This window comes from Castor canadensis, chromosome 4, assembly GCF_047511655.1.
Source record: "Castor canadensis chromosome 4, mCasCan1.hap1v2, whole genome shotgun sequence".
Taxonomy (NCBI): domain Eukaryota; kingdom Metazoa; phylum Chordata; class Mammalia; order Rodentia; family Castoridae; genus Castor; species Castor canadensis.
Genome location: NC_133389.1, coordinates 124,337,131 through 124,359,745, shown reverse-complemented (window position 1 = coordinate 124,359,745; position 22,615 = coordinate 124,337,131). Strand labels below are relative to the sequence as shown.

The 22,615-nt window shown below is 36.6% G+C and overlaps 1 protein-coding gene and 1 pseudogene across 2 annotated transcripts in view; both read right to left on the bottom strand.

Annotated features, from left to right (window-relative positions):
- The window catches only part of Erich2 (glutamate rich 2), a 42,489-nt gene that overhangs the window by 5,407 nt on the left and 14,467 nt on the right, over positions 1 to 22,615 (bottom strand). For both annotated transcript variants that reach the window (XM_074071073.1, XM_074071074.1), the window contains exons 2-7: positions 19,432 to 19,520; positions 18,851 to 18,900; positions 18,602 to 18,638; positions 10,132 to 10,280; positions 8,072 to 8,259; positions 5,134 to 5,191 (exon numbers count right to left, since the gene is read on the bottom strand). In XM_074071073.1, coding sequence (XP_073927174.1) covers positions 5,134 to 5,191; positions 8,072 to 8,259; positions 10,132 to 10,280; positions 18,602 to 18,630 — 424 coding nt within the window. In that variant the 5' untranslated portion in view covers positions 18,631 to 18,638; positions 18,851 to 18,900; positions 19,432 to 19,520. The remainder of the gene's footprint in view (positions 1 to 5,133; positions 5,192 to 8,071; positions 8,260 to 10,131; positions 10,281 to 18,601; positions 18,639 to 18,850; positions 18,901 to 19,431; positions 19,521 to 22,615) is intronic.
- LOC141422422 (mitochondrial import receptor subunit TOM22 homolog) lies at positions 15,065 to 15,913 on the bottom strand (annotated as a pseudogene).

Genomic DNA, 22,615 nt, shown 5'->3' with positions numbered 1-22,615 from the left:
AGTAATCTGAAGATTCAATGCAATGCCCATCAAATCTCCAATGTCATTCTTTGCATAAGTAGAAAAATCAATCCTAAAATTCACATGGAAGCATGAAAGACCCCAAATAGCAGAAGTAATCCTGAGCCAAAGAGCAATGCACAAGGTATCACAATACTTGATTTTAAATTATACTACAGGGCCATAGTAACAAAAACAGCAAGGTATTGGGAGAAGTAACAGACTCATCAACCAATGGAATCAAACAGAGGATCCCAAAATAAACCCACAGAGCTACAGACACCTGATTTTTCAACAAAGGTGCTACAAAACAGAGAAAAAGCAGTTTTTCCAGCACTGTATGAACATGTAGAAGACGTAATTTCTCACCCCATGCAAAAATCAATTCAAGACCTAAAACTTTAAAACTGCCACAGGGAAAACACTTCAAGGTATAAGTATAGAGATGACATTCTCAATAAGACAGACTCCAATGGCTCAGGAAGTGAGAACTGACAAATGAGATTGAATTAAATTAAAAAGCTTTGCACATCAAAGAAAACAATTACCAGGATGATAAGATAGTCTCTGAATGAGAGAAAAATCTTTGCCAGCTGTTCATTTGACAAGGGATTAAGAAACAGAATATACAAAGAACTCAAAATATTAAATACTAAATAAACAAATAATCTAATCAATAAATGGGCAAATGAATTGACCAGACAGTTCTCAAAAAGTACAAATGGCCTATTTTTACATGAAAAAATTTTAACATCTTTAACCATCAAGGAGATGAAAATCAAAACTACACTGCGATTCCATCTCACCCTAATGGCTATTTTAGGTGATGACTCAAATATTCTTATTCTTTGCCAGTTAGGAGGGTTAGTAATGAGTTGAGAGAAGCTTTTAGCACAGGCAGTTTTATCCTGATGAATGTTTTCCAACCTGGGCTCCATAGGGAAGTATAGCCCAGTATGATGCCTGGAGAAGACTTCCAGATATGAATTCTGGTCTTGCCTCTGTATTTAATATCTCTGTATTTCATTCATTTGTAATAATACTATCTATGATATTGGGCTATGATATTGGTCAATAGTGAGATAATTAGATAAAGTAGTCCACCGTTGACACATGGTAAATAATGAATATGTTAGTTATTAGTTTTTCTGGAATGATTCTCAGGTTACAGAATGGTTCTGTTCAGTCAAGCATTTAGGGCCTTCTTTTGGCTGCGGGGCTGGGTTGGGGAAGCAGGAGTTCTGCTGCCTATGGGTCCATATGTTTCTCCTCTTGGGGCTATTCTTGGGCAGAGAGCACTTGTTTTGTTTACTCTTGCATTCCCCACAGTGCCTGCCACATAACAGGAGTTCCCAAACCATTAGAAAGTAGAACAAATGAATAAAAATGAGTAAGAAGTAGACCTTTTCTCTCTAGATAAACTTATTTTGTAGGCTAAAAGGAAAGGCTGATTCTTTTACTCAAAAAGATCAGAAAGCTGTACAGGACATATCTTTCCTGAAAACACATCTGTATTTGCATTAGATCTACAATGGTAAGAAGCACTTGAGCTTTAACATTTACAAGTATTATAATTGATGATGTAGGTCTTCCACTGCCTCCATCTGTGTGTGTGGTGTGGTGCAGAATCTTGGCTGCCTGTCAGCAAAACTGTGGCACCCTGAGAAGATTGGTTTAAAAGCTTCTGACTTATAGGTGAAGTGACCAGGAAATAGAAAGATTAATTGACCCAATATCTCACAATCATTCATTGGCTAAACAGAATGGGATCTTGACTTCAGTCCCATTTAAAAACTAGGTTTCCTTACTGTCCCACTGCCTGACAGGAAATGACATGGAGCAGAGATGAAATTTGTGTATGAGCCAACAGGAAAGTGGCTGAGGAAAGATTAGGATCATATAAAAACTGTGTGTGGAAGACAGATAAAATTCAACTATGTCCACAGATAAAACTTTTTGAGGGAGCCCAATACAAACAGGCAAAGAGAAAGAACCCACAGGCCCCTGGTTGCCAGGTGGGATTCCCTATGGCCCAGTGAAGATATAAATGACTATACCATGATCAAACCACAAGCAGCTACCCCAGGAACCACCACTTTATCCAAGAAAATGAATCTGTACATTTCTGAAGTGACAAGGATGCATTATTTTATAGAAATTGATTGCCTTAGATATAAAGAGAATATACCAGTTGACCACAGGAGCCATTTATAGCTTAATTTATCCAGGAAAGTATTTATTTTTCAAGTCCCTGCCTCCTTTACCAGAAAAATAAGCTTAATTAATTAAATGAGGAAATAGAACTAGAATAGGAAAATCACAGGCTTTCAAGTTAGATCTGGGATTATAATCTTACCACTGGGTAGCTGTGACCTTGTGTGACTTAGTTCTCCTTGCTTAGCTCAGTTTCCTCCTCTGTAAAGTGGAGTTAATAATATCTGCCTCACAGAATTGCTTTAAGAATTAAACACTGTGTTCAAGCACATTCCCATAGTAGGTGCTCAATTCATGCATATATAAGTATATCAATATGTAAATACATAATCCACATGTATAGACATTAGCAGTTGCACACACTCCCATATATAAATGAGTATGTGTGAGAGAGAGAAGGAAAGGGAGGGGGAGAGAGAGAGAATTATGTACTATAACTAGAAGATGGTAAAAGGGAAAGACAAGCGTATCTATCTCTAAGCATCTCTCCTCTCTCTCTCTCTAAGTCCATGCAAGATGAGAAAGATTCATTTTGTCTGTGGCTTTAGATAGAGAGGAATGCTGTGGGTAGACCTCAAGCACATGATCCTATCAACAAAGAGCAGTGCTTTTTCTCTGTGAGAACTCTCCAGTTCATCCTTGACTTGCTTGGCACTGGGGAACCTGGGCCTTCCTAACTTCATACCCTTGGTTGGGCATCTGCCTCAGAAGCAGGCAATCTTATTTGCCTCTCCCACCTCAGCATGGGCCTTTTTGCCCATGTTTTCCATCAGCACCCCTCTTCTTGGAACAATGTTTTTCCCCAGATACTTTTCTGAACCCTGGCATCTATCTGGAGCCTTCCTGTTTCCCCTTCCTGTAGCAAGAGGAAAAGGAGTTTTCGAGGCTCTAGTATTTAACATTGTCAGAAAAGAGTGACTAGTGTAAAAGGGCAAGCCAATAAGTGTAACAAACAGGGTTTTGAGCATGTGTACCTTGATTTCTGCTTTCCCTCCACCACGATGTCTGGGACAAAGTAGTTGCTCAATATGTATTTGTTGGGTGTAGTTCAGTGGTGGAGCACTCACCTTGCATGTGCAGGGCCCTGGGTGTAATCCCTAGCATGGCAGGAAGGAAGGGAGGGAGGAAGGGAGGGAGGAAAGGAGGAAGGGAGGGAGAAAAGGAAGAAGGGAGGGAGGGAGAAAGGGGGAGAGGGGAGAGAGGAGAGAGGAGAGAGGAGAGAGAGGGAGAGAGGGAGAGAGGGAGAGAGGGGGGGAGGAGAGAGAGAGAGAGAGAGAGAGAGAGAGAGAGAGAGAGAGAGAGAGAGAGAGAAAGAGAGAGAGAAAGAAAGAAAGAAAGAAAGAAAGAAAGAAAGAAAGAAAGAAAGAAAGAAAGAAAGAAAGAAAGAAAGAAAGAAAAGAAAGAAAGAAAGAAAGAGGATTGGGCATTATTTTCTCTGAGGATTTCTCCTGATTGAAATTCTATGCTGTGAGCCACCAAAACTAGTTTTGAACAATTTGATCCTTGGATGGATTAAACAAGGCAAACTGTTTACTTATGATAAAAAATAGGTAATGCTAAAGGATTGAGAAACCCATTTAAAAAATTAGCCAATTCTGTCCATAGTGGGGACTCTGAGGCAAGTGGGAGTAACCCTCGTAATCCCTGGGCTCCACTTCCACTTCAAGGATTGTGTCACAGACTGAATTTTGAGTTCTATTATTAGTAGAGTTTAATTATAGAGTTGCCATTTTCTCTTTAAAAATAACCATGACTAATATAATTAAAGGAAAAGGTTAGCAAAATAGTTGAAAAGATGGTGGATGTCAAGAGAGAGCTGGAATATTGCTAAATTATTACAAGGACATTCTAAAATTGGAAAACCCAATCTTGGAAACTAAGAACTCCTGGGATAGCCTGCGTACAGTAGAAGATAGGATACTCAAACATAAAAACAGGTCAATGGAAGATATCCAAGACATTTAAAAAACAGAGCTGAGTGAAAGTTATAGCTACGTGTAATTGGAGACCCAGGAAGAGAACAGAGAGAAAGAGAGACAGAATAGGACTGAAGTGGTATGCAAAAAGGGAATGACCAAGAAATTTCAAAGCTGATGAAGACATCAACCCACAGATTTAAGAAACTCAGCAAACCTCCCCCACTCAGAAAAGCCAAGGTCCTTCATTTGAGACCAGGTCCACGTGGTGTGCACTACCTCGCGCTCACGTTGTCTCTGACCTCATCTCCTGGCACACATTTCCTTGCTCCTTCCGCTCCAACAACACTTGCCCCAGTCAACACATATCCATCTGCACACCCGCTGTTTACCCTGCCCGCACACTTTTCCTCCTCCACACACTCATTCTCCCCACACCACGGTGTTAGTTTCCTTCACTTCTTCAGTTCTCTCTTCAAGTCTCCTAGTAAGGCCTTCCTGGACCATCCTATTGAGAACTGCTTTACCTTCTCCTGCCTTTTAGTCCTCTTCCCTACTGTTTTCCTCCATAGCACCCGTCAGTTATGACACACTAGACATAAACGTGGGATTGCTATCTATCTTGTTGACTGCTGTATTTCCAGTGTCTAGAACATTTGTGGAGTAAATGCGTGTTAAGTGAGGTTGAATGGTGCCCCCCTAACTGCTATATGAAACTAAAAGCATAAAGTTACTGACCCAGTATCATGAGGGCAAGGATGTTGACTTGTTTCCAGTGGTGGTGATTAATGTGTTTGTCTACATTGATTTATTTCATTAAAAGATACTCTAGAAGTCTAAATTCGTCTTCAAGTTAATCTATCTCATTTATTATCAAGGAATCACTGAGACATACCAACAGAGAATTCACTAGACTAGGATAATTGAGCCCTCTTACATATTATAGAATTTATTTTTAGAAACAAAGGAATGATTGGAAAATGTGAAAGTATTTTATACTTACTCATCTGACATAATTTTTTTGCTAGATGGTAGTCTTGGCTCATTTCTGCTCTCAGGAACTGGAAAACATTAAATCCTTCAGAAAGGAATTTCCAAGAGAATTTAAATGCTAATGATAAATTCCCTAGAAAATACTCCATTAATGATTAGATATTTTGCTGTTAATGTTCACATGTTTTTCCAGGAATGAGTTTGTAATCAATCAACCAAGGATCTTTAAGGACCTCTGACCACAAGGCAATGTGAGAGAAGCACAGGCCTCTGCCTTGCTGTAGCCATACAGTCCGCAAACTGAACAGTTTAAGAGCTTGACTGATTCAACTGGCACCGAGAGTGAAGACATTATCACTTTATTTTCATATTCTTTTTGTTCAGATGCAGGTTTCCTCAGTGAACATACTGTATAGTGACATGAGAGCACTTTGTTGAAAAAACTAATTTTGAGCTGGGTGTGGTGGTGCATGCCTGTAATCTAAGGCCAGCTGAGGCTACATGCCAAAATCCTATCTAAAAAAAAAAAAAAAAAAAGTAAATTATATAATTCAATACTTTCCAGCATTGCTTCTGTAGCATCCAGTTTTGCTTATACTATTTCTACTATTTTTCTTGTGATAAAATACTACATGTATTTAACATAGGAAAATTTAAAAGCTAAATAACTACATCCTATCTTTAGTTAAAAAGCATCTATATTTCTGTCATCTACAGATGCTTATTTTTAGCACTTTATATATTTCCTTTTCATTTTTCCCCATAAATGGACATATATGTAATTAGGATTATTCAGTAACTTGAATAAATAAACCACTTACTTGTGATCATTTTCTCCCTTTGGCATTAAATATTCTTTTTCTTTCGGGGGGGGATGCTGGGGATTGAAAACAGGGTCTTATGCCTGCTAAGCATGTACACTACCACTGAGTTGACTTCCTCCAGCTCAGCATTAAAATTTTTTTTTATAAGTTTTACTTACTTAGGCTACAACTTTGATAAAGTATCATTTTGTTATTAGCTATTTAGACTGCTTCCAATGAAAAAAAAGCCCATCCACTTTGATTTCGCTTGCATGTGATATATTCTGAATCACAGCAGGCTCATGAGATTTACTCTGCAAGGGGCATCACACAACATAAAGACACTTCTCACACACCTGCCAACATTGAGAAAACCCTGAGCCATGTTAAGAGATGGTTCTCTATGACTTTTCTCACTTTCTTCTCTGAGACTTTTTTTAAAAAAATACTTTTCTAAAAAGTATTTTTCTAAAGTAAACAGAACTCAGAAATTTTTCTATAAATCACTAATTTAATAAAAATTCTTATTATATATTAATATCATGTCAACTCAAGAAACAGAATTCTTCCATTTAAGCAAATCTAACCTTGGATTGGCAGTATGACGAAAGTGGTGGAGTGTCTCAGGGTGTGAGGCCCTGAGTTCAAACCCCAGTACTGCTCCCCCCCCCAAAAAAATCTCATTTTGTTTAAGGTTTTTGTTTTCATTTCTGTCTGAGTTTTTAAGTTAAGATAACTATTGGTTTTTCTGTGTGTCCTTATTTCAAATATCTAGCTCTTGTTACATTAATTTTGTTTTTAATTTGAATTATTAACTTGCTTCTTTTTCTGGTTTTATAAGTTTATTATTTTTCTAGTTCTGGCATCAATATTTAGTTCACTTTTGTCAGCCTTCCTTGAATCATCATCACCATGGAAGCATTTACAATTTTAAATTCTTTTTAAAATTTTAACATTTAGTATTGTAGGGATCACTATTTTCCAAGGAATTTGTAAATTTAGTTTTGAAATTTTAAAATTCATACCATTTAGAAGAATATCTCAGTTTTAAGTGGTTTTAATTTGCTGTAGTTATTTTTGCTATTAATGTTTACTTTCACTGATCATGGCCAGAAAATATGATCAGTAAATATGTAGCTATTTACATTTAAAAAATATTTAGCAGTTGAATTCCTATACTTGAATTCCTTCGGGTTTTCAAAAATCCTTCTCTTACTCCCTGTTCTTTCTGCTTCTTAGTCACTGAAATTGCTCTGCTCCCAGAGAAATCCACAAATACTATTACTACCATGTATTTCATTTTATCATAATGATTTCTATACATGTATATGTCTCTTATTTATCTTTATATTCAGAGCAACTAGCATGGGACTCAGTAAGTAGGAAGTATTCTTCAAACCAGTCCTTGAAGAGTTTTGTTATTTTTATTTAAAATTTTATTTTTTAATTCATTGTACATTAATAACTCGAGGGGATTTCATTGTGATAATTCCATACATGCATACAGACTACCTTGAACAAGTTTACCCCCCCCTTATCTTACCTTTCCCTCCCTACCTCTTCCCCCTGCCCCTTTTCAGTATTTAGTGGGTTTCATTATACTGTCTTCATATGTACATATGTTGTGTACTTCCATCCTCTTCACCCTAGGGTCCTTTCTTTTCCTCCTCACCCCTCCCGCTGATCCCTAGACCATTTCCCATATACATTCAAGTCCCATCATCATCATCGTCATCATTTTAGGTCTAGGTTCCACAAATGAACAAGAATATGTGATATTTGGCCTTTTGAGCTTGACTTATCTCACTCAGCATGATGATCTCCAGTTCTATCTTTCTGAAAATGACATAATTTCACTTTTATTTATGGCTGAGTAATATTCCATGGTATGTATATATATATATATATATTTTTTTTTTCTTTACCCATCCCTGAAAGGTTTTATACCAAAAATTCTCTTATTCCTGCCTCTACCCTGGTGAAAGTAGTAAGAGATGACTTGCCAGATAATCATTTCTATGTAGGCAAGTATTTAATTAACATATACTAATATGTTTAATGTACTTAATTGTAAGGCTATAGATGCCATTTAGTTACTTCAATATTTTAAAGTTTCTTAACTTACAACGTACAAGTAAAACTTACTTCTGCCATTAACTCTAATGGGGCCTGAATAGACTTTTTAGGATAACTGTCTTCATCGTCTTCATCGCTGGTATCATTGTCACCATCATCATCTGTTGATTCTGACAACTTATCATCCATATCCTGAAGGCAATATTCATTATTTTTCTCTTGCTTTGTTGCAATAACTGCATCTTTGCTCACTTTGCCTAAAATAGAATGTATATAATTAACAATGAGAATCTCAGAAGTTAAATTTTGTCAGATCCTTTAACATGAAACTGATGTAGTAATAAAAAGAATATAATCAAACAAAAATCATGGTAATCACCAGCCATTACTCCTTTGATCTTTACATATATCAACTAATTTAATTTTCTAAACATCCCAATGAGATAGGTACAGGGAGATGAAATAACATGTTCAACTTCATTGTAGTTAATTAAGTGCTAGATTTGGGGGTCATTTTGGCTCCTTAGTTCATACTATGTCCTTTGTTGTATTTTTCTAAAACACATTTTGAAATAAATATACTAGTATTAATTTAAAAATGCTTACTATGTGCCTCATAAAACCATCTCCTTGAGAAACACTTGTGAGTCTGCTGACTCCTTTGGCTTTAAGGACTCCTTCACAGTTATACCCATCCCTTTCTTGTAAGATTTTGAGTACTGGGAAGTCTTGTGCAATGCCCACTTTGACAGGAGCTGGCCATGAGTTACTATAAATGATGTGCATATATACGTATGTTAAGAAAAAAGAAAGAAATCCTGGCAAGTTCCAGAGAAAACAACGTTAGGAACACACACACACACACACACTCACTCCTGACTCTAAGCCAAAAGTGCTACCGTGATGAAGGGATGTCAACCCCTTCCAAGAGTGTGACAGCTGGGTTCTTAGCCACTCATCTACCTGCTTCTGTGCCATTAACTGTCTCCATTGTGTTACAACCACCGTAGTCTCCTAGAGTGCACCAAGCCTGTGCACCGACTCACCACACTGATGTCATCAGAACATCATAATAAGGAATTAAGGCATCCTGTGATGTCACAGGACCTTCTCATTCAATCATAGACACTATTATGAAGTTTCCTGATCCCTAGACCTCTCCCAAGGGCCATTTAATTGCAGTACCTCTCACAGCCTGAAGTGATCTTGCATGTTTGTGTCTTCTATTTTTTAAATTTTATTTTAAAGTGATGCATAAAAATTACATATATTTATGGGGTATCATATGATGTTTTGATACATGTACACGTGGTTTAATGTTTAAATCAGGTTAAATGTATCTATCTCCTTGTCATTTCTTTATTGTGAAAACTCTTTTATTCTAACTTTTTGAAAAATATAGTTTATTATTGATCTGTTTACCCTACTGTACAACAGCACAACAGAAGTTCTTACTCCTATCTATAATTTAGTACCCATTAATCAACCTTTCCCCATCCCATTCCTCCCTACTCTCCTCAAACTCTGGTAACCATGATTCTACTCTCAACTTCTATGAGATTCCACACAAGAGTGAGATCAGGTGGTTCTTGCCTTTCTGTGCCTGGCTTATTTCATTCAATGTAAAGATCTCCAAATCCATCCATGGTTGTAAATGACATTGTTTCATTCATTTTAAAAGATTGAATAGTAGTTCATTGTGTAAATGTGCCACATTTTCTGTATCTGTTTATCAGTTGATGGATATTTGCATTCTTTACTTTTGATGGTTGGCTATCTCCCAGTAAATGTGAATTTCATAAAGGTAAGGACTTTGCCAATTTTTCCAACTATTGTATCCATAGCTTCTAAACCAGTGGCTGACACTCTGGCTTTCAACCATTATTAAGTAAGTGGAACCTGTTAATGCTTTCATACGTATCTTAATCTACTGTAGGATTTAATATCCTGTATTTACTGATGGGTCCCCATGTCTGACTTCTGGTTAGTCACCCAGGACATGAATTTGAAAAACTATTGGTTCCTATGGCCTACCTTGAATCTATAGTGTTGTCAACTTTCAAAGGTCATGGAAAGGTCAAATTAGAAGTCATGTTATTCAACGTAATAAGACAAGTGCTATATATTACCTTTGCTTTCTTTAAAGAAGGAAGATGACCATAGGTCAGACTTTTGCTTTGTTAAGATATCTTTATTTTTGATACTCTTTAAAGGTGCTCTATTTTCATTTTTCTTTAAAGAGACTTTATGGCCAATCTTCTTTGAAGAGACTTTCTTCCTAAATGTTAAAGTAGATAGTGAAAACTTTCCTGTAGATCACAGTTCTACATAATGTTTTACATGTGTTTATAAACATACACATACACACAGTACATTCAGTATAAACAAACTATATAATATACCAACAATAAACCTAACTAGCTGAAATGTAGTATCTTCTTTGTGGAAAGCACTGTAAATAATTTTTGCTGATGATTAAAATTCTGTTTCTGCTTGGGATTTGTTACTGTGTAACAGTTCCTAGAATCTTTTCAGAGTTTTTAACATAAAGTATATAAGAATCAATTATACAGATATCTTTGGTACATCATTGTGACATTATGGCATAAAAACATTTAAGGAAATGAGGATTGAGTTTGTTTTTGTTTTAGGTTTGTAAGTAGATTCCTGACATTGCTAAATGATACATTTATGGAGAGTCCAAAACTAATATTAAGCCTTGGTCACAGTATAAAATAACCTTTTATTAGTAGGGTTAACATTAAATGGGTTAATGTTCTCTTTAGCTTTTAAATCTGAAGCCTTATGTCAAAAACACATTAAGACAAGGAATTCTTGTGTGATGTACTCTGCTCACAAAGGCAGGTACCCATGCTTGTGAAAAAATAACCTAAAATTTCTTTTATGAGGTCATAAGAAATTTTTAGTGTGTCTTCTTTGCAAAGTTTTAAAACATTAATTTCTAGTTTGCTTAGAAAAATATAAAAAGATGCAAAGTATTACTTTTTCTCCAAAGTTCTGATGGCTCTGTTTTTTTTTTCCCCTGTTGAAATGTGAATCCAGAGTATCAGTGGTTCAGTTAGTGGTCTTGGGCTACAATTTAACAAATAGGTCAACAAACCAACTTGTTATAGTTTTCCTAGAGGAACCTTTGCTGCAGTAGCTTTGACTAAATAAAAACCTTTCCCTAGAAATGAAAAATGCATAACAAAGATGACTTATATTTCTTCTGCCTCTGCCCCTTTATTTTCTAAATGTGTAAGAAAGCATCCAAGAAGCAACTTCACATGTAAAAAGTTGAGAAGTCATGGAAATAATAATTTTCTGGTACAGTGACATTGCTGTTATGCCAAAGGTTACTACACAAATGATTACTAGACTTTATATGCTCTAATGTCTAATCTGAGTAAAGGAGCTTTGATTCCTTTTTTTCTTCCCTGAATTGTATTTTTATTGAATCAAAGATACTATTATTTATTATAAGACATCATTGTTTTATGTATCGCCATGGAAGGAAGAACACTGCCAAATGTAAGGGTAAGATGACACCAGTAAGCTGGGTGTGGTGGTGCACATCTGTAATCCTAGCACTTGGGAGGCTGAGACAGGAGGATCACAAGTTCAAGAAGGCCAGCCTGGTTACATAGTGAGACTCTGTCTCAAAAAAAAAAAAAATTGAAATATGAAAAAAATGAATACCTAAGAATCTAGGAAATATGGTACTTACACCACAAGAGAAGAATTTGGTGAGTAAAGTTGTGGATATTTGAATAACTGGAAATGCCTTTAATAATCTTAATGAACACATGGAAGGGGCAATACTCTTTTTTTTTTTTTATTATTCATATGTGCATACAAGGCTTGGGTCATTTCTCCCCCCTGCCCCCACCCCCTCCCTTACCACCCACTCCACCACCTCCCCCTCAATACCCAGCAGAAACTATTTTGCCCTTATTTCTAATTTTGTTGTAGAGAGAGTATAAGCAATAATAGGAAGGAACAAGGGTTTTTGCTGGTTGAGATAAGGATGGCTATACAGGGAGTTGACTCACATTAATTTCCTGTGCGTGGGTGTTACCTTCTAGGTTAATTCTTTTTTTTTTTTTTCCTTTTTCTTTTATTATTCATATGTGCATACAAGGCTTGGTTCATTTCTCCCCCCTGCCCCCACCCCCTCCCTTACCACCCACTCCGCCCCCTCCCTCTCCCCCCAATACCCAGCAGAAACTATTTTGCCCTTATTTCTAATTTTGTTGTAGAGAGAGTATAAGCATTAATAGGAAGGAACAAGGGTTTTTGCTGGTTGAGATAAGGATAGCTATACAGGGAGTTGACTCACATTGATTTCCTGTGCGTGGGTGTTACCTTCTAGGTTAATTCTTTTTGATCTCACCTTTTCTCTAGTGCCTGTTCCCCTTTTCCTATTGGCCTCAGTTGCTTTTAAGGTATCTACTTTAGTTTCTCTGCATTAAGGGCAACAAATGCTAGCTAGTTTTTTAGGTGTCTTACCTATCCTCACCCCTTCCTTGTGTGCTCTTGCTTTTATCATGTGCTCATAGTCCAATCCCCTTGTTGTGTTTGCCCTTGATCTAATGTCCGCATATGAGGGAGAACATATGATTTTTGGTCTTTTGGGCCAGGCTAACCTCGCTCAGAATGATGTTCTCCAATTCCATCCATTTACCAGCTAATGATAACATTTTGTTCTTCTTCATGGCTGCATAAAATTCCATTGTGTATAGATACCACATTTTCTTAATCCATTCGTCAGTGGTGGGGCATCTTGGCTGTTTCCATAACTTGGCTATTGTGAATAGTGCTGCAATAAACATGGATGTGCAAGTGCCTCTGGAGTAACCTGTGTCACAGTCTTTTGGGTATATCCCCAAGAGTGGTATTGCTGGATCAAATGGTAGATCCATGTCTAGGTTTTTAAGTAGCCTCCAAATTTTTTTCCAGAGTGGTTGTACTAGTTTACATTCCCACCAACAGTGTAAGAGGGTTCCTTTTTCCCTGCATCCTTGCAAACACCTGTTGTTGGTGGTGTTGCTGATGATGGCTATTCTAACAGGGGTGAGGTGAATCTTAGTGTGGTTTTAATTTGCATTTCCTTTATTGCTAGAGATGGTGAGCATTTTTTCATGTGTTTTCTGGCCATTTGAATTTCTTCTTTTGAGAAAGTTCTGTTTAGTTCACTTGATTAGTTTTGGGAGAATTTAGTTTTTTAAGTTCCCTATATATTCTGGTTATCAGTCCTTTGTCTCATGTATAGTTGGCAAATATTTTCTCCCACTCTGTGGGTGTTCTCTTCAGTTTAGAGACCATTTCTTTTGATGAACAGCTTTTTAGCTTTATGAGGTCCCTTTTATCTATACTATTTCTTAGTTGCTGTGCTGCTGGGGTTTCGTTGAGAAAGTTCTTACCTATACCTACTAACTCCAGAGTATTTCCTACTCTTTCCTGTATCAACTTTAGAGTTTGTGGTCTGATATTAAGATCCTTGATCCATTTTGAGTTAATCTTGGTATAGGGTGATATACATGGATCTAGTTTCAGTTTTTTGCAGACTGCTAACCAGTTTTCCCAGCAGTTTTTGTTGAAGAGGCTGCTATTTCTCCATCATATAGTTTTAGCTCCTTTGTCAAAGACAAGTTGCTTATAGTTGTGTGGCTTCATATCTGGGTCCTCTATTCTGTTCTACTGGTCTTCATGTCTGTTTTTGTGCCAGTACCATGCTGTTTTTATTGTTATTGCTTTGTAATATAGTTTGAAGTCAGGTATTGTGATACCTCCTGCATTGTTTTTGACTGAGTATTGCCTTGGCTATTCGTGGCCTCTTGCGTTTCCATGTAAATTTCACAGTAGATTTTTCAATCTCTTTAATGAATGTCATTGGAATTTTGATGGGAATTGCATTAAACATGTAGATTACTTTGGGGAGTATCGACATTTTTACTATGTTGATTCTACCAATCCATGAGCCTGGGAGATCTCTCCATTTTCTGTAGTCCTCCTCAATCTCTTTCTTCAGAAGTGTATAGTTTTCCTTGTAGAGGTCTTTCACATCTTTTGTTAGGTTTACACCTAGGTATTTGATTTTTTTTGAGGCTATTGTAAATGGAATTTTTTCATACATTCTTTTTCAGTTTGCTCATTGTTAGTGTATAGAAATGCTAATGATTTTTCTATTTTGATTTTATATCCTGCTACCTTGCTATAGCTATTGATGATGTCTAGAAGCTTCTGAGTAGAGTTTTTTGGGTCTTTAAGGTATAGGATCATGTCGTCTGCAAATAGGGATATTTTGACAGTTTCCTTACCTATTTGTATTCCTTCTATTCCTTCTTCTTGCCTAATTGCTCTGGCTAGGAATTCCAGTACTATGTTGAATAGGAGTGGAGATAGTGGGCATCCTTGTCTGGTTCCTGATTTTAGAGGGAATGGTTTCAGTTTTTCTCCATTAAGTATAATGCTGGCTGTAGGTTTGTCATATATATCTTTTATAATGTACTTTCCTTCTATTCTTAGTTTTCAAGGGCCAATACTCTTAATGGCCTGAAGATAAACAGACTATTATTATTTGTAAGAAACAATCATGCCAAAACAAAACCAAAACCCAACTCCAAATCAAAACAAACAATGACAAACAAGCCCACAAGAAATTGACCAAATCATGATTTTGATAGTATAAATTTTTCTTCTCATTTCCTGTAGTCTTTTTTCTTAAGTTGGAATCATTTTTTAATATTTAAATACAAAAAGTGAGCATTGACTTTCTTTTTCATACACACACACACACACACACACACACACACACACACACACACACAGAGGTCTAACAGTCAAAATGTACAGAGGAAATGAGCTTCTGCTCTGTACTCCACAGTCCCCATCATCCTCTTCTGTGGCTGTAACTTCAGCCAGACTCTCTTCTCTCCAACACAGGGATTCCTGATGGCTGCTTTATAGTACTGCTGTAATGCATTTTGTCAGTTTTATATTGTGTGCGCATCCTTCCCTGCTATCTCCATTCTTTAAAAAGTTAACAGATGTGCTTTCCTCCTACTCACACTGATTTCTACCCCAGCGTGGGATAGCGAGGAGATCTTCAGTTAGGAGCAATTTACTGAAAGGAGTAGGGTGGCCAGAGCTGGAATAACCGTCTGCATGGCTGCACTCTGGTGTCACAGTGAGGACTGCATGGAGGGCATATTTACAAGTTGGGAGTCTCCTTGAGACAATGAGATCTGGAGAATTTTCCCCACCAGGTTTAGAAAGATTACTGGGCCAAAGGTGGACAAAAAAAAAAAAAAACAACCAAAAAAATAATCCAAATAACTCAATTTCAATTTCCCACCAAGGCAGCTCAAATGCTCAAATATGGCAGTAACAACTGAGATCTTTCCAGGAAGAGATGGTAAGCGGGCATTCCTGACAGCCTTATGTTAGGCCCTGTAAGTATCTGCGCTGCTGCAGTTGTTCCATTTGCAACTTTTCAGTCTCAAAGGCAACAGGAAAAACCAGGATCATAAAGGAAGTGGTCCAAATCCACAAGACTGCGCTGGAAAATCCATACATTTTTGAGCCACAAAGAGGGAGAGATTAAAAGTGGTTCCGGCTGCGGACGGGACCCTCTCCGGGACGTCTCCGTCAGGCCCCACAGTCTTTCTGACAGAATCTCCTCTAGATCCTCGTCGTTGTCCTTTTCCAGCCCAGCTCCTCCTCAGTCTTCTCAGAGTCGTCCTTCGGGAACAACTCATGGGGAGACAGGGGCTCCCAAGTGCCGGCGGCAATGGCAGCAACTGGCAGCGGCAGTGGCTGTAGGGGACACCGGAAGCGGAAGAGAGCAGGCAAGGTGCGGCCCACCCGACGGACACGGCCGCACTTCCGGCCTCCTGTACTCTGAATCATATGGTTTCAAAGAACCAGCTGCTAGAAGCTCAACCTTCGCTTCAACTAGAGGCCGTTGATTTCCATTTGAGGAAGTGAGATACTTAAGGTAATGAGGTCTCTAAGCACTTAGGAAAATGGATGACCGGTATATTCTAAAAGAACATTTTCATTGACTTACATTGTTACAATTAAGGAAAGCTTAATTTTTTAAAATTTACGTAAAAATATCCTTTGGAAATGGAAGGTGTTCAACTTAATATTTATTAAGGCTATAAAGTTACTCAGGTTAGACAGTCTACTAGAACATATTTATGAGAAAGGGTAGATAGCCTAAGTTTTAGGAATTTTTTTTCCTTAGTATACTGTCCTAAGTTTTAGGAATTTTTTTTCCTTAGTATATACAGAACATGGGCCTATTTAGAAAATGTCCCCAAATTTCTATTAGAAATAATATTTTTTTCAGAAGATTTATATTTTAAACTTTGTCTTTAATGATTCATATTGGTCAAACATGAATCAAAAAACAAAATGACTCAGAATTTACTTTTCTGAGAATGTCTTAGCTATACTCAGAGAGACTTGTGTTGGTAAGATAGGAAGTTTCGCCTGTGTCCAAAGAGGCATTGACTTAGAGTAAAAATGGGAATAAAAAATAGCTTGTCATTCATTTTAGGAAAGATCAGAAAACATGACTGTGTAACCAAAAACTCTACAGATATAATTTTTCAACTTCAGTCAGACTTGGGTGCTATGGGTTTGTTTCAGCTTTTTCCCCTGTGGTTGGAACTGTGCAGAAGAATCAGAAGATCAAGGCAAAGAACTCAACCTAGGCAGGACTTATTGGCCAACCAAATCCCCCCTTCCAGGCAGCCAGTGGAGCAGGCAGCAGGGTGGAAAGTGGAACAGAAGCTACACTGAGAAAAATCAACAGCTTTGCTGATCAACCACACTCTCCTCCAAGCAAACGTTCCCCACAATTTTCTATTTTACTACTACATTTTTTTCAAAGATTAGCCCCGTTTACCCTCAACTCTGGATGAGGTAACTTACCTGAGATGGCAAAATCACACATCCACTATGCTCACTGGCTACATTAGCCACCCCTGCTTTTCTCCACAAGTGAATTTAAGGCAACATGGGTATTTTGTCCTTGCAAAAGGTAGTTTGATAATTAAACGCAGTTATGACTGAGATCACATAATAATTAGTCAGTCTGCTTTTCTATTTTGGCTCAGATTGCATTTGATTTATCCTGGACTTTATCTACCCTAGGACATGGGTTACCACCCCCACCTTTAGTTCCACTAACACTCACCACAGTCTAGGAACATTGGGGCTAATGGACATAACAGTAACTTACTTTCTCCAATAATCTATTGTTAACTTCTATTATTATTACTGAAATTATATCTCCTATTTTCCTCAAAGACAGCTAAAGATTTCTTAGATTTTTAAAATCTATGTTTTTCAACTTTTTCAACTATATAATAAGATAACATATAATTATATATAGATTAATATACTTAACAGAGCTTTTGTTTCTGGTTGGTTATACCTTAAAGTGAAGCAAATATAAATTTTCTGTCATTGATCTGCCTTTTCTCTTTAAAAAGCCACAGTTTTAGCATATTAAAATATAAATATGTTCATATATGTTTTTATATTAAAATTAAAATATGTTCATAAAGTAGCATATTTTCCAACAAATAATATTCAGAATAGTACTTAGTACCCAGGGCCTTATCCATGCTAGGCAAGTACTCTATCACTGAACCCCCAAGACCCACATTCCCACCCCAATAATATCTGAATAGAAGAATCTAGTCATAATGGTACCTACCATTTTTTATAATCCCCATGAATGTTTTATGATCAACTTTCAAACTGTGATTCTTCATAGAAGAAGTACATTTTTTTTCAAAAGGTAGAAGATGATCATGTCAGGAAGGGCTTTAATGAATCATTAGAATCAGTGCTTTGAACAGAATTGATACCAAATATTTAGCTATTAAATTGATATTGTGCCATGATTTTTTAATACCAGTTTCTTCAACCACTTAAGGTGATTTTTTTTCTCTCTTTGTTTTTTTTTGAGACATGGTCTCACTTTGTAGTACAGGCTTGCCTCAAGCTTGCAATCCTCCTGCCTCAGCTTCCCCAGTGCTGGGATTACAGGTATGTACCACCACACCTGGCTGATTTTTTTTTCTTCTTTATTTAGAAGTTATGATTTATGCTTTAGTGAATAAAGAATGTTTAATTTTAAGGTAAGTGTTGACTTAAAGAGATATTCTAGCAGCAAATATCAAAGGGAGGACTGGTGGAGGGGCTAAAGTGGTAGAGTGCCTGCCTAGCAAGCGTGAGTGAGGCCCTGAGTTCAAGCCCTGGTACCGCTAAAAAGAAAAAAGTATCAAAGGGAAATAGGCATGAACAATGAAAATTACGCAAGCAAATTACAGAATACATGATGTTTAAGAATTAAAAAGTAAAAGTATTACCTATATCTCTACATTTTTATCAAAATTCATTTTTCATTTTAAATATCCTTCAATTTAAATAAAAATTGCCTTGACCGAAGAAAAAGCTAAAGTGCTAGTCCATACACTGTGGCTTTTCAGATATAATTAGGTGACAATGGTTGTATTATCTACTTCTAATTACTTAACATGTGATAGATCAGTGGCACAACCAAAGACCTCTACTTACTCTGACATTGCTTCCTTTGGCTCAATCATCACTTGTTCTGAAAAAGAAGAAAAAGCCTTCAGAAGTTTTTCAATAGTGATGTCCCAAATATAAATTTCTAATTGTGAAATATTTAGGAATTTTAAAAGATAGATAATACAATAAAGGATTTAATTGCTAAATCATATAATTGCATCCAACCACTCCAATATTGTTCTTAATTAACATTTGGGACAAAATCAGTCACATTTTAAGTAATAAATCACTTACCCTTTGGATCAAATGCTAGTAATCTGCCATTCTGTCTGTGTTGGTAGTGCCTAAAATAGAAGCAGAAATAAAAACAATCTATCATTAGTATTTTAGTTTTAAATATTTGAAATAATTTAAGGGCTTTTAAATAAACTTTTATCTATGCTAAAATCCAGTTTAATTTATATTAAAGCCAATTATTTACAAACCATACAAATTGATGGTAAAATAGACACAAAACATTCTAAAAGTAGTTTGTCTCACATTTGTCTTGTTGCAGATAACTTCTGGGAAAAATCAAAATATTTACTTTCTAAGTCTCTAAAAATATAAATAAATTTAAAATATAAATGAAACAAAACACAGAGCTCAGTGTGTCAGTAGGGTATTAAGCATGTATTTTGATTCTGTATTTACTAGCATTATTTCCATCCTAACTGCAAAACCTCATTCTTCTGGATTATGAAATGGGGTTAATAAATCTAGAGAAATTAACCCTTCCATCTCTCCCCATTTTGCTTACAAGCCCATGTAAACAGAGCTACAGGAATAATTTTGCATGAGAGAACTGATGTATTAAGTAAGTCTAATTCTGTTACCTTTTTGCTTCATGTAACTTGGACTCTTGATCAAGATTTGAATATAATCCAGAGGAGGCTGAGGATTCCTTTTTCCTGCTGAGCTGACCCTGGAAATCATAAATGTCTTGGCTCACATTTATATCATTTTATCCCCTACTTCAACAAAACAAAACATGATATTCAAATCAAATTTCAGTTTACTGGTGCCATGAAAAACACCTTTTTGAGTATATGTGAACCAGAAGAAGATCAAATTTTTCCATATTTCAAGATATGGTAATTTAATAAAGTTTTATTTAAACAAGAATATATACAAATTGACCTTTGATTTTTTTACCCAAAGATACATTTAAAAATGCAATTTTATCTCTTATTTATGTGTTTATTAATACAATGCTTTCTCTATGAGTTTTTGTCTAAGTTACCGAATTATAGGATTGATTTTCCTATAACTCAGCCCTTTATGTATCTGGATAAATTTGATTTTAATCATAAGGAGAAAAATTCTTAAGGTTTTTTCCAAGTATGGAAGAGATCAAACTTATTTTTTTTCATTTTTATTATACATTTGTTGTATAGGGGGATTCATTGTGACAGTTTTGAATAGGCTTACATTGTACATTGGTTAGATTGCCCCCACCATTCTCCCCATCCCACAATCCTCTCTCTGCCAAACTTAAATATTTCATAAGAATCAATCTACTTGTTCCTCCCTGTAAAACTTTGCCCCACATACCAAGGTGGACTTTTATCAATTTTTTTTTTTTTTGGTGGTGGTAACTGGGGTTTGAACTTAGGGCTTTGTGCTTACAAGGCAGGTGCTCTACCACTTAGCCATACTTCCAGCCCCCCAAGGTGGACTTTAAAAATTGTCATCATTACATACTTGGGCATTTCAGGAACATGAAATTTAGGACCAAGACTGTGGACAGTAAAAATGAGGCTTCCTTATATTGTTGTTTCTGTTTTTAAATCCATGTTCTCCTGCTGACATGTACTCCTGAATAAAGCAGAAGTATGCAAACCTTTGCCTTGGGCTTTGCTTTCTGGGGAACCCAGACATTAAATATGTTATTAATCTGATTCTCTTCTGAGAAGTTCACAGAAAGCTGAAGTCTGTCTGAAAACGCAAGATATCTTTTGGAGGAAACCAGCTGTAGAAAACCAAACTCTACAATAACTGAAATATCTTACTGATTCTCTAGGCAAAAAACGATGCAATAATGAACTAAATAGGCCTAAGACATGTATAATGACCTTTCCTGAGAGATGCTTTTGCTCCATCTGGGGATACAGGTAGGACAGGAAGAGCATCACCTTTATATTAGAACCTTCCTCCCCTTTCTAGTTCTAGGATTTTTTTTTTTAATTTCCAGATTTCTTTCTTTTTTTTCATTTTTATTAGCCTATATTCATTGTATAGGGGGGGATTCATTGTGCCAATTCCCAATAGCCTTATTTTGTACATTGGTTAGATTGCCCCCACCATCTCCCCACCCCACAACCTCCTCTCCACCCTACTTAAAGCAATTGCAAGAGGGTTCATTGTTCTATTTCATATATGTATATGAAGCCCACCAATATCCTCTTACCTTCATCTCCTTCATTCACACTCCCCCCTCCTACAAGTCCACACACCCTGAACTGCATCTATTTTACAGTCTTGTCTCATTTTTAATTCCAAAGCCAATGTTCAGTGGGGTTTCTCCATGTATCCCAGCTGTGAATGTACTTTACTATGGTCAGTTCAACAACCTCTGTTACTCTCCCTTATCCTTTTATTTCCCATCCCCCATTATTCCACAGCTTTCAGTACATATTGTTATGTCCTCTACCTGTACAGATGTAATATATTTCAATATTGTTGACTCTGTCATTCTCTTTTTCTTTTCCTTCTTCTGAGTACCACAGAGTAGTTACACTATTACATATATGTTCTACATATAAATGTGTATATGATCATGCTTGTTGTCATGTATATGTTTATCTTTTGGATCTATCTTCCACATATGAAAGAAAATATGTAGCCTTTGTCTTTCTGAACCTGACTTACTTCACTTAACATGATGTCTTCCAATTCCATCAATTTACCTTCGAATCACATGGTTTTATTCTTCCTTATGGCTGAATAAAATTCCATTATATATATATATATATAGGGGTGTGTGTGTGTGTGTGTGTGTGTGTGTATACATATATGTATATGTGTGTGTGTGTGTGTGTGTGTCACAGTTTTTTAATCCATTCATCAGTTGTAGGGCATCCGAGTTCTTTTCCATAGCTTGGCTGTTGTGAACAATGCTGTGATAAACATCGGTGTACAAGTGTCTTTATTGTGTCTGACTTACATTCCTTTGGGTATATGCCTAGGAGTGGTATTGTCTATAAATGCACATTCTGTATATTGCTATGGTTAACATTAGTATCACAACACTCATTTAATCTCCACTAAGTGCACCTTCTGGATTTTGGAGTGTGGGTTCTCTCCTGATGACTTTCAACAGTCTGTGACAATAGTAGTAACAATTATGATAGTCTCTAATTTTCATGCAAGATTTAACAGATGTTGAATTAAACACTTGTGTTGGGGCACATAGCTCAGTGGTAGAGTGTGTACTTCACATGACTGAGATCCTGGGTTCAATCCCTAGCACCACCAACAAAAGCTGAACTTACTATGTATCAGATTTGTTTGTTCTAAGCTCTATTTCATATATGTATATGGGGATACGAAGATGAAGGTTTCCTGCTTTTGAGAAGCTCAGAATTTTATGGGGGAAACAAGTTCTGACATCCTACATAAAGGATAGAGATCAAGCTTCAAAAGTACTATGCCAAATGCTTCCATGTAAGGGGCAACAGTGTAATTTTCAATACTGTCCAAACTGCAATCATGCTGAGTACCAGAAACAAATTCTTTCTTTTGGGTTCATGGACTGGAGATACCAAGGATGTCAGCAGGCAGTGGAGATAGAATTGGAAAGACAGAGGAAGACAGTCCAATTACAGAGCTGCCCCTCAACCCGTCTGTTCCTCTCTTGAGGAACTGGTCTGTTCTTCTCTGGGTTTCCTGGATTCCTTCAAGTATCATATTTTCTACAAGTATCCTTAAACAAGGTATTGTCTGTTTATAGTCCCTGCCTCTGGATTTGTACACAGATCCAGCCCACCTGACTACAAAGGAAGTACCAGTATGGTAATT